Here is a 19,020-nt window from a genome sequence, read left to right as displayed (position 1 = left end):
TCTTGATATCACTGTGCCCCACGCAGAGCTCAGCTTCCCCGGTGCCCTGTCCCCTCTCAGGGACCGCCCCGGCCTCGCTCTTGCCCACACCGAGCCGAGCCCTGGCTTCTTCCTCTCGCCCTCTCCCCTCTGCCACATCCAGTCCATTTCCACGGCCTGCCACCGTCTCCTGCACCTTCCCTCCGTCCCGGCAGCCTTTTTGCAGAATAGATCGCCGCGAGTTTGGGGATATCGGCGCCCAGCAAACAAAACCATGTGACCGTGGGATGGCAGCACCCACGAGCTTTATTTGGTTTGCACTCGGCCAGGATGCGTGAGCGGGGAAGTCCCCCACTGTGGGAGACCCTTCTGGAAACAGAGGCCCCCCCGCCCAGGTGGAAGGGGAGGATGAGAGCTCCTGGGGAGAAGGGGAGATAGGGAACTAGACGGCAGCACAGTGGGAGTCTCCGGGTCCTGGGCTCTGCAGGACGGCGGAGGCTTGGGGTCTTTTATAGCCCAGGGTTGGTTCTTATTCATGGGTAGCAGATGTTGGGTGCAGTTTCACGGGATATGCAAAGCAAGCAGGCTCCGAGTGGCTAAAAATAGGCCGATTTGGGCTATATTTAAAGGAACTAGAGTGTAAGAAATGGAGTTTCGCACCAGCCATCTTTGAGGTAATGGGAAAGATATGGAGGCCAATATTCGGGGGCGTCTTCGGGTCACTTACGTAACAAGGTCGCCCCCCTCCTTGACCAGCAGGACCTTTGGCATTCCGGCTTATTTCTGCTTCTGGTCCCTTCTCCATTATTCCGGGGCGATGGCTGGCTGAACTGCATTGAATGATGCCACGTTCCCCTTCCCCTGACGTCAGCCACTTTGGTGCCTTCCCTTTGCCCCTGGGATGGCGGCCAGGCACCAGCTGGCCCTGCGTGGCCCGGATCTTGCTTCCTCTCCAGACTGGTCTGGAGCTCTCTCTCCTCCTCCCCCACCTGCTGCAGCCACTCTGCCCCTCAGCGGGTCTCCGTGTCCCCCACCTCTGCCCTTTGCCGGCACTGTTGTCCTCCGCCCACAACTCTCTTTCCCACCCTTTGACCTGCTTCATTCCGTTTGTCCTTTGGACGCTGCGTTAGATTCCTGGAGCCGCCGGACCAAATGACCACAAACTGGGGGGCTTAAAATAACGCAAACGTGTTGTCTCACAGCTCTGGAGGCCAGAAGTCCAAACTCATGGTGCTGGTGGGTTTCATTCCTTTTGGAGGCGTGGGGGGAAAGTCCCCCCCCCCCCCCCGTCCCATGCCCTTCCCTGACTCCTCGGGGGCCCAGACATTCCTTGGCATGTGGACACATCCCTGTGATCTCTGCCTCAAGGTCCACACGGCCGTCTTCTCCGTGTCTGTGATAATCCCTGTCTTTCCTTTTAAAAATTCACCAATCATTGGATTTACTCCAACATGACCTGATTTCGTCTGTAAGGCCCCTGTGTCCAACTGAGGTCACATTGTGAGGTTGCAGCCGGATGGGGGTTTTGGCAGACATGAGTTAGCCTTGCCGGTAGGGTTCGATCTGTTTTGGTTCCGTCAGGTTGCGTTATGTGCCCTTCCTCCGTGCATCCAGCTGTCACGATGCTTGCTTTTCTTTCTGGAACGGCTCATTTATGCTCATGCCCCAGGTGAGACCGAGCTCCAGCAGGGTGAGGCTGCGTCAGGCCATTGTGCACGGTGATCCCAGCGCTCTGCCCAGGACCTGCCCACAGCGGGCGCTCAGTGAGCTCCTGATGGATGAATGGCGGTTATGCACTTGGTGTCTGTGCCCCCACCCCCGCCCTCAGAATTCACAGATTGAAGCCCTGACCTCCCGTGTGACAGAATGAGGAGGTGGGGCCTGTGGGGGTGTTTCGGGATGGATGAGGTCATGAGGGTGGGGCCCCCATGATGGGATCAGTGCCCTTATAAGGAGCTTCCTCTCTCTGCTGTGTGAGGACGCGGGGAGAGGCTGGCCATCGACAAGCGATGAAGGCAGGTGAACATGCCTGACCCAGCCCATCTGACACCACAAGCCCTGAGGACCACATTCCTGTCTCCCTCTCTCACATGTTCCTGGGGGAGGGGCCAAGGTGCTGGCCGTGGGCACCAGCTGGCGGAGAGGCAGGCTGATTTTTCCAGCCCAGGTGGCCTGCTCTGGAGATGGGGCTCCCCTGCCCCCCACCCCTCGGGTTTGGGGGGTTTCCAAGGAAGCCAGGGGCATGGGCTGGGCCTGAGTGGCCTCAGGCTGGATTGAGGCTGGGTGATGAGCTTGTTCATTCCATGGGGACAGTTCCCTTAGAGCCAGGGGGGTTCTGCGGTGGCCGCAGGCTGGATTCATCTGTACTGGGATGGACGTTTTCACATCTAACCCCACCCACTCCCACCCTGGGGTGTGGGGACCTCAGCACTCAGGTGGTCTCTGAGAGGAAGAGCAGGGACAGGTGGAGGTCGGAGAGAGGGGTTTCCTCTGCGAATGCAGACGAAATAAAGGAAGAAAAGGCCTTTTGGTAAAACCACCAGATTTCCCTGGAAGGCTGCGACCCATCCAGGCCCCAGTCGTTTCCTGGGCGCGGTGAGATTCGTCGGGGAGAAAGGAGGTGGGGCTGGGCGGGATTGCTGGCCCATGGCGGGCCGCGGGTGTGCGCAGGGTCGCGGGGGCGCGGGTCCCCTCCCCAGGGTGCGCGCTCGCCTCCCAGGGCTCAGCGGCCGCCGCAGGGGTCGCGGAGGAGGAGACACCCTTGTCACTGGAGTCCGCCTGCGCTGGGCCGTGACTTGCCAACAAGAATTCCGCGATGTGGAGTCACCGTGCTCGTTTAAAGGGCGTTCCGTGAGGAAGCAGCGGTGCGCCCTGGCGCGCATCCCCAAATCGCCCCAAGGCTGGGTTTCCCATCTGGAAACGGGAACCGACCACCTGCTGTCACCCGGCCGCGACAACCTCGGCCACTAGGTGGCAGTGTTGCCGCGCACGAGCCCCTGGTCCCTGAGCAGGCGACCGCAGAGGGGCCCCGGGGGTCAGGGGGCAGCTGGGCCGGGGGCGGGCGCCCCGCGGCGTCCCCAGCACCTGCCGCCACCTCCAGAAGTGCCGTCCGGCCCCCGTGCCCCTTCCTTCTCAGGCTGACTCTGCCCACACCGAATAAGCGCTGAATTAAACCCGAGAAAAGAGGGGCTGAGAGGTTTTTGTTTTTGTTTTGTCCCCATTGGGCCCCCCAGATCTCTTGTTGAAAAGCGAGTTTACCTATGACAGGGGCTCCTTGCATCACCCCCAGGCCACTGTGGGGAGGAAGGTTCCATTCCTTCCCTTGTGTTCTTTATAGGTTTTACCCTGCAGACTTCTGGGTCGTATTATCAGTCAAAAGCAATAATGGGGCCCTTGTTTGCTTTGGGAGAAAGCAGGTGATTGAGTCTGTGCCATTGCAGACGTGGGACATAACCGGAGGGAAATAAGCAAAGCATTACAGGTTCCAGGAGCCTGGACTCCACCCCTTATGTGCTGTGTGACCCGAGGCATGTGTCTTGACGTCTCTGTGCCTTTCTTTTTAAAAAACCTGTAAGGTGGATACAACACTACAAAATGAAGTCAATGATTGTATTAATGATAAAACATTACGAGAATGATACCCGATCTCACAGAATCGTGTAAAGAATAAACGCGTAAAGAGCTAATACACATAAAGCAGTTAACCAGTGACTGGCGCCCGTTGTGGGCACAGGACAGTCCCTAGTTATCGCTATTATCACCAATATTTCATTTTTGGCTACTACTAATGATAAACTTGTGCTAATTTCCCAATCAATACTGATCTGTTCTTTCTCTGAGAGTTGGCAACACATATGACCTCCATCTGGCAAATGAACAACGATATGGACTTATTTGTTATCAATTCTTTAAATGTGGATTTGTTCCTCAGAAGTAGGCCGTACCTGCTGCTTGCCTTTTCCCGTCACAGCTCTTCACTCCCTGCATCCGGGCGATCATTTACTTGCTCGATTGTTGCGAGAAATTAGCTCAGACAGAAAATGGGCTGAAGTTCGTTGTTGTACAGGAAGCGGAAAGGGGTTTTCAAGCAATCAGATAGTCACGAGGATTGTGGGAGAGACGTTTAAGATCATGCTGTTGGGGCGCCTGGGTGGCGCAGTCGGTTAAGCGTCCGACTTCAGCCAGGTCACGATCTCGCGGTCCGAGAGTTCGAGCCCCGCGTCGGGCTCTGGGCTGATGGCTCGGAGCCTGGAGCCTGTTTCCGGTTCTGTGTCTCCCTCTCTCTGTGCCCCTCCCCCGTTCATGCTCTGTCTCTCTCTGTCCCAAAAATAAATAAAAAACGTTGAAAAAAAATTAAAAAAAAAAAAAAGATCATGCTGTTTAAACCCTTAACCCTTAAAAAACAGTCTTAACGATTTCACTCTTATGTGGATCCTGAGAAACTTAACAGAAACCCATGGGGGAGGGGAAGGAAAAAAAAAAGAGGTTAGAGTGGGAGAGAGCCAACGCATGAGAGACTGTTAAAAACTGAGAACAGGGGCGCCTGGGTGGCTCAGTCGGTTGAGCGTCCGACTTCAGCTGAGGTCACGATCTCGCAGTCCGTGAGTTCGAGCCCCGCGTCAGGCTCTGGGCTGACGGCTCAGAGCCTGGAGCCTGTTTCCGATTCTGTGTCTCCCTCTCTCTCTGCCCCTCCCCCGTTCATGCTCTGTCTCTCTCTGTCTCAAGAATAAATAAACGTCAAAAAGAAAAATAAAAAGAAAAAAAAACTGAGAACAAACTGAGGGTTGATGGGGGGTGGGAGGGAGGGGAGGGTGGGTGATGGGTATTGAGGAGGGCACCTTTTGGGATGAGCACTGGGTGTTGTATGGAAACCAATTTGACAATAAATTGCATATATATAAAAAAAAAAACAGTCTTAACGATTCGTGAAAACAGAGTCTCGAAGGACCAGCCATAAGGACTAGACATTTGTTTCCTTTCCTATAGGTACTTGGCAGGTTTGAATAGTAGGAAAAAATAAGAGAGAGAAGGAAAGATACTCCATGAATGATTGGGGGCGGACCCACGCCAGCCTGTGTTAGTGCTGTTTCACTGTGTGTGTTCAATGCTTTTTCCGCATCTGTTGAGGTAGCCATAGGATTTTCTTAAAATGATTTTTTAAATGTTTGTTTACTTTTGAGAGGGAGAGGGAGAGGGAGAGAGAGAGAGAGAGAGCGAGCCTGAGTGGGGGAGGGGCACAGAGTCCAAAGCGGGCTCCAGCCTCCGAGCTGTCAGCACAGAGCCTGATGCGGGGCTCGAACCCACAAACCGCGAGGTCATGACCTGAGCTGAAGTCTGATGCTCAGCCGACTGAGGAGGTGGCCGTAGGATCTTTATCTTTCATTCTGTTAATGCGGTTTGCCACCCATGTTTTGATTGCGCGATGCCAGTTGCAAATGCCAATATAGCAATGGAAATGCCCTGCAGAACTAGCTCGGCTGCGTCTACTTCACTCGACAGGCGCACACTCACTCTACAGCACTTGGCTCTTTTTTTCTGCATTTGAAGAAAGTTCTGGTTCGAATGTAGAACATAGCTTCTCTGAGCTGTCAGTGCCTCTGCCTACGCGTCTCAGATGCAACCCGCTTATCCGTACTTGCTTTGAGTAACTCATTGGGGGTGCCTCAGTCAGTTAAGCATCTGACTTCGGTTCAGGTCATGATCTCGAAGTTTGTGGGTTCGAGTCCCATGTCAGGCTCTGTGCTGACAGCTCAGAGCCTGGAGCCTGCTTCGTATTCTCTCTCTCCCTCTCTCTCTGCACCTCCCTCACTTGTGATCTGTCTCTCTCTCTCAAAAATAAATAAACATTAAAAAATAAAAGGCCAGGGTAATGGCTAAAACGCCTGGTTTGTGACCCCAAGTGTATTCCTGATTTCTTTTCTTCAACACCAACTGTGTTGAGAAGGTTTAAATAAAGAAATCAGCCTTGACCTGGTGGAGATTGTTCCATTTGGGTAACTGAGTGGATTTTTGTGTTGCTTCTTACAAAAAACACCCTTGTTCTTCTTGTCAAAATGGTACCCTTATGATGCTTTGGGGGAACCCCCTCCATCTACCTCCTTCCAGGCTCCCCGAAAGAGACACATGACTTTGGCTGAGCCAATCAGAACAGGCCATTCCTCCGACCACAGTGATTGGTTCAGGGATGGGCATGTGACCCATCAGAGCCAAGGCGATGCCCCACTGCCTTCTTCCCGGAAAACTGGGGGAAAGAAAGCCTTGCTGGTCTTGTTGGATGTGAAGGAAGGAAAATGTGAGGCTCGGTGATGCTGATTGTGCTCTGCTGTGCAGATTGAGAATAAAACCAGCTCCACAGAAAAGAGCAGAGGGATGGATAAAAATGCATCTTAAAAAAACTTTTAAAAATTTTCCCTTTTTGGTCTATCATGCAGTGAGTTTTTGACCCATGCATAGCTTCGTGTGACCGCTGTCACAACCAGCATACAGAACGGTTCCATCAGACCCATCCTGATACTTAAAAAAATGTTTGGTAGTCACACCCTCCCCATCCCATAGTTCCTAGCAGTCTGTGACCTATTATTCTCCATCTTTCCAGTCGTAATGGTTCTAGAATGTCACATACGTGACACCAGAGAGTAGGCGGCTTTCTGAGGTTGCCTTCTGACTTTCGGAATCATGCATATGTGAAATTGATCCAGGTCGTGTATCTGTCGGTTCCTCTGCTTTCTTTCCTGCTGAGTAACGTTCCATCCAGTGGATACACATTTGTGTAGCCACTCACCCGTTGAAGACGTTTGCGAAAACCCACACTGATGACCTCGTCGAGGTGCCGGATCCAGCCAAGCCTGATGCTAGCCCGCCTGTAGACGCTCCAGCCCCGACCGCCATTAAAATCCACTTTTGTGTAGACTCCGTATGGGTTCTCTGGGACTTGACATCAGAAGTGACCGGAAAGAGGGAAGTCGGGGCTGAGCAGGCGAGAAGTCCCAAGCAAATAGGGTCCTCATATGACACTCCTGTAAATGGAGTTACACGGCAACGAGTCGCATACTGGGGTTTCCCTCAGGGAGGGTGGCAGGAGGTGACACCCCATTTGCCACGGAGGGAAATGGAATCTCAGAGGGATGAAGTGACTTGTCTCAGTACATCAGCCGAGCCGATGACAGGCCTGGGGGTCCAGCCCAGCAGTCCCTCTGCCTCTAGTAAGTAAGCATCAGCTGCCTCCCAACCAGACAGGGGCTGACCTGTCAGCATCACTTAGTGAATTTCCCTTTTTTATTTAAATAATCTCTTGAGGTGTCCAAGTTAGAATAAATATAAATGGAAATTAGAACAAGGTCATCAACATTTCCTACTGTTTAACAGCTGACGGTGCCTATAGGAGGTCAAAATTACTGTCACTAAGATCTATATAATCCGTTTAACAATGCTCTTTCTACATCTGGTGCCCCAAGGAAACTTCTCACGTTGGCCTAACAGCCCCTCGCTTTGTTCCTCTGAATGTCTTCCTCCTTCTTGCTAGCAAGAGCCCAGTTTACATGAAGGAAGAGGTGTGTGATTTAAGCAGGATCACAGCTCTCCGGATTGTCAGCCTGTACCGTGGTGTCTGGGCGAGGGATCACTGGCTGCTCTAACAAACAAACGTCAGCACTGGCTTAGCGCACTGAGCGAGTCCTCGTTCACATCCAACGTGGGTGTTCCTGGTTGGCTGGCTGTCCTCTGGGTGGAGGCTCGGGGGCCCAGGCTCCTTCCAGCTTATGGCTCTGCTACAACCGGGGGCCCCAGACCCCTCCTCTTCTCCCGGCTGGAAGGAAAAAAATGTCATTTTGGCTTCAGCATAATACGCAGCACTTACATTCTTATTTCACTGGCCAGAGATGGATACAGATGCAGAGAAGGCTGGGGAGGCTCCTGGCTGAGCAGCCCATATGCAATTCTATGGGTAGAAAGACTTTTTTTTGAGAGGTGGCCATCTTCCCTGCAGACACGACGCCTCATTGTCTAGGCTAAAGCTGCTCTCCCCTCACTCCCCTGCTCTGGTTTCCACCACTGTTCAATGCTTCCCTCCCCTCCCGTGGTGAGTTCTGGGTTCGTGCAGACAAAGTCTACTCATCATCACGGTCCTGCGTACATAGGGGGGAAATAGAATGGTGTGGCGTAACTTCCAGAGAAAGGCGATAGTCTTCTATCCTTCTGTGTCTTTGATCTCCCTCCGGCCATTTCCACGTTCAGTTCTGCTTGTGATTATTTCTATAATTCTACGTACTATTCTAGCTCTACACCTGGAGTGAACACATTTGGACAGCAGGGCGGTCTGTGTAAGAGAGGACGATGAAGTTAGTGCACACACCCTCCTACTTGTCTTTCTTACCAGTTACCATTGCATTTGGCTGCAGGTAACAGAAACTCCTGGCCGCCGGGGCTTAGCAAGTAGGCGCTTACTTTGTTTTCTTTATTCTTATATGTCATGCCGTGGCCAGCTCCTTCTGACGTCCCGCATTACTTTCTCAGTGTGTAACTTTGGTCCCCATGGTTGCACAGGACTGTCCCACCTATGTCCCCTCTCAGGGGACATATGTGTCCTCAGAGAAGCGTTGAGTCTCAACTGGGGATCACTATTCTGCCTTTACTCAGGGTGGGGGTCTGTCTGCAGGGGACGTCCCATCTACAGAATTCAGTTACGCCCCTGGTTTTCAGCCTCACTCTCCCCCTGTCCTTGCTGCGTGTGCCAACGTTGAGCCTGGGTCCCAGTGGGCACGGTAGCCCGAGACCCTCCGCGGCACACACAGAATGTTCTAGCACAAGATTTCCTCTGCTGTCTTGGCCCTCCATCAATGCACTTTCCTCCACTTGTTGTCTTCCAGAGATTTGTTGAAATATTTTATCTTCGGATGGCCTTCTTCCATTTCTCTAGATAATAGGCTTATCCCTGTTTGTACTTGTATGCTTTTATTTCTGTGGAGTTTGTGCGGAGATGCGGAGACATGAGTGTGTTCAGTCTACCACTTAAAATCAAATTCCGCATCTTTCTTTCTAAAAGGAAAAATGTCAGTATTTCTCTTAGCTTTTGAATAAGCGAGACATGTTCGTTGTAGGAGAGTCGGAAACACACAGAAAGATATATCAGAAAGTTGAAAGGCATCCCTGACCCTCACGCACAGAGCCTCGCCTCCAGGTACGAGTCCACTTGGGCTCTGGGATGGGCAGTTTGACGCAATGACTCTGAAGTTAACGTGGAAGGCAAGACACCGGCAAGTCCAGCTGCCAGAAAGGGCCGCCGTGACAAAGTCCCACAAACCGAGCGCCTTAAACAACAGAAATTTATTTCCTCGCAACTCTGGAGGCCAGCTGCCCAAGATGATGGTGTCAGCGGGTTGACTTCGTTGAGGCTTCTCTGCTCGCCCTGTAGACAGCTTCTCCTGTATCCTCACACAGTCTTTCCCGCGTGCGTGTATGCATGCGTGTGCACTCACGGCTGTGTCCATATAAGGACACCAGTCATACCAGATTAGGGCCCACCATGGTGACCTCATTTTAACTGAATTACTTCTTTCAAGACTCCACCCCCAAGTTTTTCAATACCCCTCCCTTAAACTGCGAATTCCACTTAAACTCCCACTGGCAGATTCAATGTCTGCCGATTACCGTCACCAGATTCTCACTTCGCGTGAGACGGCATGAGAGGTTCAAGGGTTAAATGTGGTTCCCGAAATCTGCAAAGAGGGTGCATCTACAATGGTCTCACTACCCAAAAAAGGGGGAAAAATCAAGCTAATTCACATACCCAACACCCTCTGAGGCGAATTAGCTTTTGTGATGATTATTTCACAATTGTATATGCGCATCCAATCATCGGATTGTGCCCCTTAAACATATACAGTTTTAGTTGTCGAATATACCTCGTTGGAAAAGAATTAAAGGTAAAAATGTGGACCCACATGTGCACACCCATATGACCAGATGAAAGTCTGTGAGCGTGTATTTGATCTTGGGATACGGGGAGCGCTTTCTCGGCGTGAAGGCAGTGGTAATCGTCAAGAAAGAAAAGACAGATGTTCTCGGCTACGTTTTAAAGATTGGGCGTTGGCCTTTTTTCATCTCCGTAGAATATTTGTACTCCCAGATTTTGCCTGAGGATATAATCTCCAGGGTCCTGCCACCTACCTCCTTCTAAGACCTTGGCTGGCTGGGTAAGAAAGCCTGTCCATGGAGGGGAGTGCGAAGGGTGGGATTCTCTCTGGTCAAAATCTGGAGTTCACTCTTCTCTCAGGCTGGACTTTCCACCAGCTGTCAGCTCTCTCGGCCCACGCTCCTTTGGTGTTGTCGCCTGCAGACTTGCTTTCCCTTGATTGTCTATCATCGCTGCAAGCCACCTTGCGGGGAGGGGCACTGCGGGAAGCGTGCTGATGCGCTCACGGTGGGTTGTCGTGGGGCCGTGGGGGTGCTGTCGTGTCCCTCGGGGGCCCTGCCGGAGCGCCCGGCGGAGGGATTTCTCTCAGAGCCAGGAAAAGCTTTGCTCCTTGCTTTCTCTTATGGACAGTGTCCAACTAGTGACCTCATCCTGTGCTTTGAGAGCTGGGCGACCCAGAGGCCCATTGGCCGTTCCTTTGAGTCATGGCTGGCACCCTTGCAGTGTAGACGTTCTTTGCTGAGCTTTTCTCTAGCAGCAGAACGTGGTGACTGGGACGGTGAGCTCTCCCTGGAGCTGGCCTGCCTGGACAGAGTTCCACCTCTGCTGCCTACCAGTCGTGTGATCTCAGGCAGGTCCCATAACCCTCCGTGCCTCAGTTTCCCCATCGGCCAGTGAGGATGACAATGAAATCCTCCTAACCAGAAGACTGTGAAGACTAAGAGTCACTACCTGTGAGATGCTTAGAATAGTGCTTGGTGCGTCACAAGGGTTAGGTGAGTGGTGGTGACGATGATGTCTCTATCTTTTGTCTTGTCACTGTCTGAATAGTCATATCTAATCCTTAACGGACTTGAGGGCCTGTACCCCAAGCCTTGCCCTCAAGGCAACGAATGATGTAATTTTTGCAAAGCGCCTACTGTGTGCTCAGTAGTGTCTTTGACTTTTTAGCGCAGTGCCTCTCCTCGTTGCTATTCCATCGAATTATCCAGGGAACGTAGAGAACATTGGGCCCCGCCCGAGACCATCTGGATCTATTTGGCGGGCACGCCCAGGTACCATAATATGTGTTCTCTGGCACGTGCATCGGTGGAGCCACCTGGGTTGAGAACGATCGGCCATTAGGACCACACTGTGACAGATCAGTGAGGAAGGTCTCTTGCGGGTGCTTTACAAAGACGTGGCCACCTGGCACACTGGAAAGAGAGCCTTCGACACCTGGCCGTGTGTGCCTGGGTTGTCTGGTGTGAATTGGGAATGCCACAGGCCGGGACCCTCAGGTGGACGACCAGTGGCCACAAGACTGATAATAAGCTACCAGGTAGGCTGGCGACGTGAGCGAAAATACGAGTCTGTGCGTGGAAGCAGGTTCACGCTGCATCGCCTTGGGGCTCGGGACCGTAGGTCCCACTGATCCTAACCAAGGCACATGCCCAGGGATGTTTCTCGGGTGCCAGACGCAGCGGTGAGGTGATGTTCTATGCGGGTCGCAGGGTCCCCGCCGTAGTTCCCGGTTTGCTGTGGGTTGCGTCGTTCTGGGAGGTTCCCAGCCAGAGGTACAGAGTGTCCTTCTGGCACACCACCTCGTGCTCTCGGCGAATCCGTGTGGGAGTCTCTTCCCGGCTCATAATGAGGGCGGTGGTGACAAGCCCTGTTCAGCTGGGCCTCATCTCTCAGGACCCACGTCACTCGACAGGCGGTGAAGAGCCCTCGAGGAAACCAGCAGGCTGAGTAGGACCTCATTTCACATTCAGAGCCTGGGCCACCTGGTCTACCTGCCAGTGGGGAAAAGGGCGGTGACAGGGAGACACTTGACGCCCCAAGAATGGTGACACTTGGGGATTAAAGCGAGGGGTGGTCGCTTCTCAGGCCATGGATGTGTTTCTTAGGGCACTGTCCCATGGCTTTACAGGACACTCCTGAATTCGGGTATCATATTTTGTTGCGATCTGGTTCGAGGACAAAACGAGGCCCTGTCCGCTGATTTTTATGGCTTTCCATATCAGCTTTCAGACAAAATTCGTGCCGCGTTTTGCTTGAGTTATGTTGGGGCAGGATTGTAAACCCCACACTGTTATTTCAGATGAAATGCACGCTTTGGCCACAATAAACAAGGGAGGAGGCACGGCTTTACATCTCCTGCAAATCAGTTTTTGAGAGGTATAAATTAATTGGCACAAATGATTAAAAAAAAACACAACAATCCACAATGAAAACAGAGCCTATTAAAACCTACATATATTTTTAATTTCCCGTTCCACGCGTGTAAATAAGCCAGAATTTTTTTTTAATTTTTTTTTATTTTTTTTCAACGTTTATTTATTTTTCGGACAGAGAGAGACAGAGCATGAACGGGGGAGGGGCAGAGAGAGAGGGAGACACAGAATTGGAAACAGGCTCCAGGCTCTGAGCCATCAGCCCAGAGCCCGACGCGGGGCTCGAACACACGGACCACGAGATCGTGACCTGGCTGAAGTCGGACGCTTAACCAACTGCGCCACCCAGGCGCCCCAATAAGCCAGAATTTAAACCTTGCCTTGGGCTTCCCCTACATTTTATAAGAAGGTAAAATTTGGACTTACCTCTTGCTTCCTGAATCTGGTCGGCCGGGTGCCCACTTGGCTCCGCTGAAGGGGACCGTCATGCTGCGCAAGGCAGATGTTCCCTTTTTGCCCATTATTTCATGGTCAGGTTCACCTAGAATTTAAATTCCTGGTTTGGAGATGGGGAATAAACCAACAAGACACTAATTTAAATTTCATATGAAATGGCGCTTCTGCACGGCTTGACGTTGTCGAAATACAAATTGCCCCTTGGTGGTGGCAACAGCTAAAACTTGCCTTACGATGAGGCTAATTCTTGAAAGTCAGTTCCCGCCTCCCCCTTCTGTGTTCCATCCAAATCCTACCCAGTCCCACGGGACACGTTTGGGAGGACGCGGAGGTCTGTAGCATGAAAGTCAACATATGGTGTGTGTGTTTACGTGTGTATGTGTGTATGTTCTATGTGATACATATTATGTATTATAATACATATTACATTTTAAGCAGGTTTGGGATAATTTAAGTAGAGTTTGGATGTCTGCTTTTTCACTCAACACAGCGTAAGCATTTTCTCGCGACGCTCCACGTTCGTTGAAATCGTGGTGCTTAATGTCATACACCCAGTATGGCTTTCAACATTTGCTTAGTTGTGTCCCTCATGATGGGTTTTTACGTTGCTTGCAGTATGTTGCCGTGACAAGTCTTGCTTGTGACAAACCTACTTGCCACGTTGATCTCCTTTCTGATCTCTGGATTATTTCCCCAGCACGGTTGCTAGGTGGGGAATTACTGGGATGGGTCTTCTTTCTTTCTTTCTTTCTTTCTTTCTTTCTTTCTTTCTTTCTTTCTTTCTTTCTTTCTTTCTTTCTTCCTTCCTTCCTTCCTTCCTTCCTTCCTTCCTTCCTTCCTTCCTTCCTTCCTTTCTCACTCTCTCTCTTTCTTTCTGAGAGAGAGAGTGAGTGGGACAGTGGCAGAGAGAGAGGGAGACAGAAGATCTGAAGCAGGCTCTGTGCTGACGGCAATAAGCCCGACGCAGGTCTCGAACTCACGGACGGTGAGATCACGACCTGAGCCGAAGTCAGATGCTCAACTGACTGAGCCACCCAGGCGCCCCTGGGATGGGTGCTTCTAAGGGTGTTAACACTCAGTTTCCTAATTGTCTCATATACATTGGCTGTGCCTGCCTCCAGACTTTGCCAGCTCCTTGGGGCAGAAATCACATCTGTCTTGTCCCCGTGAGGGCCCTACACGCCACAGTGCTGGAACTGTGACAAATGACTAGTAAGTATAGTTTGATAGATAATCAGAGGAGTAAATGGGTAATAACTGCTTCTCCAGTAATTAATCTGACACGGCACTGGCCATATTGATGACACTTGAAAAGATCTTCCTCCCTTCCTTCCTTCCTTCCTCCCTTCCTCCCTCCCTCCCTCCCTCCCTCCCTCCCTCCCTCCCTCCCTTCCTTCCTTTCCTGAGATAGCATTGACATATAAAAAGTGTATGTATTTAAGGTGTACAATTTGATGTTTTGATATAAGTACTCATGTATATATAATCACCACAAACAAGCTAATTAACATATACATTACCTCTACCCAGCTACTGTGTGCGTGTTTCGATTTGATTTAAAATCTGTGCTCTTAGCAAATTACAACGTACGATACAGGATTGTTAACTGTGTCACACGCTCTACGTTAGATCTCCAGAGATTATTCATCTTGGACGGTTGAAAATTTGACCCCCACCCCCACCTCACGCCCCCAACCCCAGCCCCTGGCAATCACCACTCTAACTCTACTTCCATAACTCTGACTATTTTAGGGTACACAAGCAAGTGAGATCGTACAGTATTTTGTGGAGAACTGGCTTTCTGAACACCTTCTTGGGGAAATGATGCATCAGCCCCTACGTGGTTGTATCTTTTCCCTAATCTCATTATAATTTTGTCATCCTCTGGGCCAGGAAGGCTCACCAAGGACAGCCCTGAAAAGGCACCCCAAATGAAATCAATAGAAAAGTCTATTTTGCAGGGGCACCTGGGTGGCTCAGTCAGTTAAGTGTCCGACTCTTGATTTTGGCTCAGGTCATGATCTCACGGTCTGTGAGATCGAGCCCTGTGTCCGCTCTGTGCTGACAGCATGGAGGCTGCTTGGGATCCTCTCTCTCTCTCTCTCTCTCTCTCTCTCTGTCTCCCTCTGCCCCTCCCCTGCTTACACACATGCTCGCATGCTTTCCGTCTCAAAAATAAATAAACTGTAAAAAAAATAAAAAGAAAAGTATATTTTGCAGAATTCGTAATGGTTGCAGAAAACAATGTTACCAGGAGTTAGAGTGTATGGAGTGGTATTTGTTTGCCTTTTGTCAACCAGGGAGGCTACACTAAACCCACCCACCAGGTTGCATTTCTTCTTGCTCTGGCTTTAGGGCTGGAGATTTATTTCAGGGCAGGGGAGAAGCCCTGTTTGTTCTTGGCTTGATTTGCCAATCCTGATTCCTGGTGGACTCTCTTTATTTATTATTAAAAAAAAGTTTAATGTTTTTATTTATTTTTGAGAGAGAGAGAGAGAGAGCGAGCATGAGTGGGAGAGGGGCAGAGAGAGAGAGAAAGAGAGAGAGAGAGAGAGGGAGACACAGAATCTGAAACAGGCTCCAGGCTCTGAGCTGTCAGCATGGAGCCCGACACGGAGCTCGAACTCACGATCCGTGAGATCATGGCCTGAGCTGAAGTCGGACGCTTAACCGACTGAGCCACCCAGGTGCCCCTACTGGTGGACTCTCCTTAGTTTGAAAAAAGCTTGTTGGGTCCGTGTTTTCCCATTTGAAAGTAACATACACACAGGCCTATAGGGATACATGCATACATACGCATGCTTATGCATATGTATATATTTTAATTAACAAGATAATACACAGTTGTCACAAATTTAAAGAAAGTAGATGTTAAAAGGTGAAACCTTTTCTCTTTGGTTCTATGGACACACAAACATAAATATACTATATACATGTGTATATATACATAGGGAATCTTGAAATAATACCCAAGTAGGATCATATATGATACATTTGTAATTTTTTATAGTTATTGACATATGGTGGACATTTCCCCAAGTATGTTTATGCAGCTCTACCTCATTTTTCTTAGAGCTGCCTGTTATCCACTGTAAAAATGTGCAGTTCAGGGGCGCCTGGGGGGCTCAGTCGGTTGAGCGTCCGACCTCGGCTCGGGTCACGATCTCACGGTTTGTGGGTTCGAGCCCCACGTCGGGCTCTGTGCTGATGGCTCGGAGCCTGGAGCCTGTTTCAGATACTGTGTCTCCATCTCTCTCTGCCCCTCCCCTGCTCACACTCTGTCTCTGTGTTGCAAAAATTTTTAAAAATTAAAAATGTGCGGTTTATGTCATTTTCTGTGAATAAGTCCTTAGAATGGTTTCATTGAACAGGTAGTGGTAATAGTAACAGTAACAGGCAAAGACTGGCTGATGTTTATGGGGGTCGGCACGGTCCTGAGCACTTCATGTTTACCGACTCATTAATTCCTACAATAACCCAGTAGGGTAGGACTTCTGTTTACCTCCTACTTTATATGAGGACATTTGAGGCACAGAGAGGCTAAAGTCACTTGCTCAGGTCGATCAGTCAGGACGTGGCGGCTTCAGGATTCACATCCAGGCCCCTGGCCCCAGCACACGCGCTCCTCAGTTTGTTCGCAAAGTGAAACTTCAGCTGACATCCTTGTAGATAAATCAGCATCTGTGCATTCTCCCTGGTATTTCGGGAGGAGAGCTTTCTAGAAGCGGGAGTGCGGAGCCATAGCTTCGCCCTCGTTTCAGTAAGAGTCACGGAGATGTCGGGGCGCCTGGGTGGGGGCTCAGTCGGTTAAGCATCTGACTATTTTGGCTCAGGTCGTGGTCTCACAGTTCGTGAGTTCGAGCCCCGCGTCGGGCTCTGCGCTGACAGCGTGTGGAGCCTGCTCGGAATTCTCTCTCTCTCCCAACCCCCGGCTCAAAAATAAATAAATAAACACTAAAGAATCCCCTTAAAAAAAGAATCATGGAGATGTCGGAATGTCCGACGCGTCTGGGAGGGCTGGGCAGAAGCGTAAGTATCCGAGCGACGCAGCAGGTGGAGGTGCCACACGATGGCACGTGGGCTCGGGTGGGCATCACGGGTGTGCAGCCTCCTGTCTGTGGGATGACCCCACAGAGAGGTCCTGTGAGCCCGCAGGCTGTCGGATCGGTGGCAGATGGGCTCCTTCTCACTCGACACCGGCTGCTTTGGGGGAGTCCCCGAAGAGCCCTGTGCCGGGGCCCGGCGTGGCCAGGGGGCGGCGGGGGCAGACTGTGCCCCTCACGCTGGGGCCCGGCCTTCATTCTTCCTCTGCTTTCCTCTCCCGCACAGAGACCGAGAGCCGAGGGATCGTGGACAGCCTGCAGAGGTTCTCCTCGCTCCCTGCCTACCTGCCCACGAGCCTGCGCATCGCTGACGCGGAGGAAGCCTTCTTCCTTAAAGAGGCCAACCAGGACGTCACGAGGAACTCCAGTCTGCAGGCCCGGGTGGAGTCACTGTTCATCTACCGGGCCCGGAGCCCCCCGACCGTCAACGCCAGCTATGGCCCGTTTTCAGCGGAGAAGCCCATCCCCCAGGACCTCTTGTTGACCTCCACATCCTTCGGAAACACGGAGAAGTTTCCCTTCAACTGGAAGCTGAAATCTCACATCCTCGACAGCTCCGTCTACTCCAACAGGCCCAAGGTGCAGACGCTGTTCTACGTGACTGGGACGCACTGGGATGACGGCGACCCCGAGGAAGACCTCCCGTGCGTCAAGATGTTCGCCTTCCCCGAGGCCAGAGAGGTGGCGGCCAGCTGCCGGCTGCGAGGGGACCCGGGGCTGTGTGTGGCCGAGCTGGAGCTGCTTCCCGAGTGGTTCAGCTCCGGGCTGGACCTGGAGCCCGAGGAGGAGATCCCTGCCCTGCTGGGTGGCACCGCCATGGAGCTCTTCTTCTCGCTCTACCCGGCCGACCCGGCCGGCCAGTGCCTGCTGGCGGAGGACGGCAAGTGGGAGAACAACATCCACTCCGGCCAGGACGGCCCCCAGCAGGCGTCTCCGGCCCGGGAGAGGATCGGGAGTGTGGTGGTCTACCCGACTCAGGACGACCTCAAGTGGTCCCTGGTGAGCCTGGACGAGAACGTCGTCGTCTCGGTGCCCCTGAACCTCGTCCGGGAAGGGGACACGGCCACCTTTTTGGTCTCCCTGACCAGTGGCTCTGTGGCAGACCACTTCACTCTCAGGTAAGTGGCCGGGCCGGGTCGGGCGGGGGAGAAGTCAGCTTGCGGTCAATGAACTGTCCGTTAGTAATGGGGTGTTGGTCGTCTGCTGGGTGCCCAGGATAGCGAGGAGACTGATGGACACGGGATGGGGACCGACGCAAGATGACAGAGTAAAGCAGGATATTCGGGGGTGGGCCCTGGGCACCTGCATTTTCTATAAGCTCCCTGGGTTATTCTGCTGTGAAGCCAGGAATAAAAACAGATGCTCTGAGAGCAGCATTTCAGGCTGGGAGCTAAGCTGTCACATGATAGTCCGAACCTGTCACTGCCGGCCTTGACTTGGCGGACAGAACCCTGTCTTTGCTGCCCGTAAGGGGAAACTTTGCAGATGAATTCCACCTTCTGACTACGCGACCGAGCTTTCTGAGATAGTGTCCCCGACCTCTCAGGCTTCCGTCGGTAAAGAATCCTTTGGTCAAGCAAACCAGCAGTCTCTATCTGTACGATGAAGATGCAGTTTTAGGGTTGCAAAAAGTGGGGAGCTTCTCTGTGCTGGGGGGCAAACCTGTCTTCAGCTTGTTTTGCTCACGAAGCTTCGTGGGATACCGGTCGGATCTGTGGCTCCGTCCTGGGGCAAGCCTTCTAGCTTCTCTGGGCTTCTGTTTCCTCATCCGTAGGGTCGGGATACTGACGGGGCGCGTCTCTCGGGGTTGCCGTGGGGGTTGATCAGGTTAGTGAGGCTCTTGGCACAGTGCCTGGTCTCGACACCGGAGGCTAGCCTGTGGTTATCCCCTAGTGCTCGGAGGCCAGGGGGCTGCCCAGCAAGGCTTGCTTTGTTTGGTTGCAGGCGAGACGTGGGAATGAATCGTTAATGCCGCACCGCTGTCCTTCTGATTCTGACGGAGGCCAATGTGCCAGACCACACCTGTTGGGGAGTGTGTTCGTTCGAGTTGAAAGGATCCCGAGGCTCTGGCAGATCCCAAGAGGGGTTTTAGCCGCCTGTAGGAAGCACGGTTCCTATTTGGAGCCGCTTGAGTTAGTCTCGGTGACAACTGAGTCAGAACTTAGCTTGGACCCAGTCCTGTCCCAGTCACTCCAGA

The 19,020-nt window shown here is 52.0% G+C and overlaps 1 protein-coding gene across 2 annotated transcripts in view; it reads left to right on the top strand.

The window, feature by feature from the left end:
• The window catches only part of LOC112870147 (transmembrane protein 132B), a 369,365-nt gene that overhangs the window by 134,764 nt on the left and 215,581 nt on the right, over nt 1-19,020 (top strand). The window contains exons 1-2 of one of the 2 annotated variants that reach the window (XM_086681442.1): nt 10,828-10,884; nt 17,050-17,941. In XM_086681442.1, coding sequence (XP_086537568.1) covers nt 10,848-10,884; nt 17,050-17,941 — 929 coding nt within the window. In that variant the 5' untranslated portion in view covers nt 10,828-10,847. Of the gene's footprint in view, nt 1-10,827; nt 10,885-17,049; nt 17,942-19,020 lie in introns of those variants that run through there. The other variant, XM_086681441.1, reaches the window with a different exon arrangement.

Source organism: Puma concolor, chromosome D3, assembly GCF_028749965.1.
Source record: "Puma concolor isolate L17-30 chromosome D3, mPumCon1.1.hap2, whole genome shotgun sequence".
In the NCBI taxonomy this organism is placed as follows: domain Eukaryota; kingdom Metazoa; phylum Chordata; class Mammalia; order Carnivora; family Felidae; genus Puma; species Puma concolor.
Note: the sequence above shows the minus strand (reverse complement) of the source record. Positions and strands in the feature narration are given on the sequence as shown.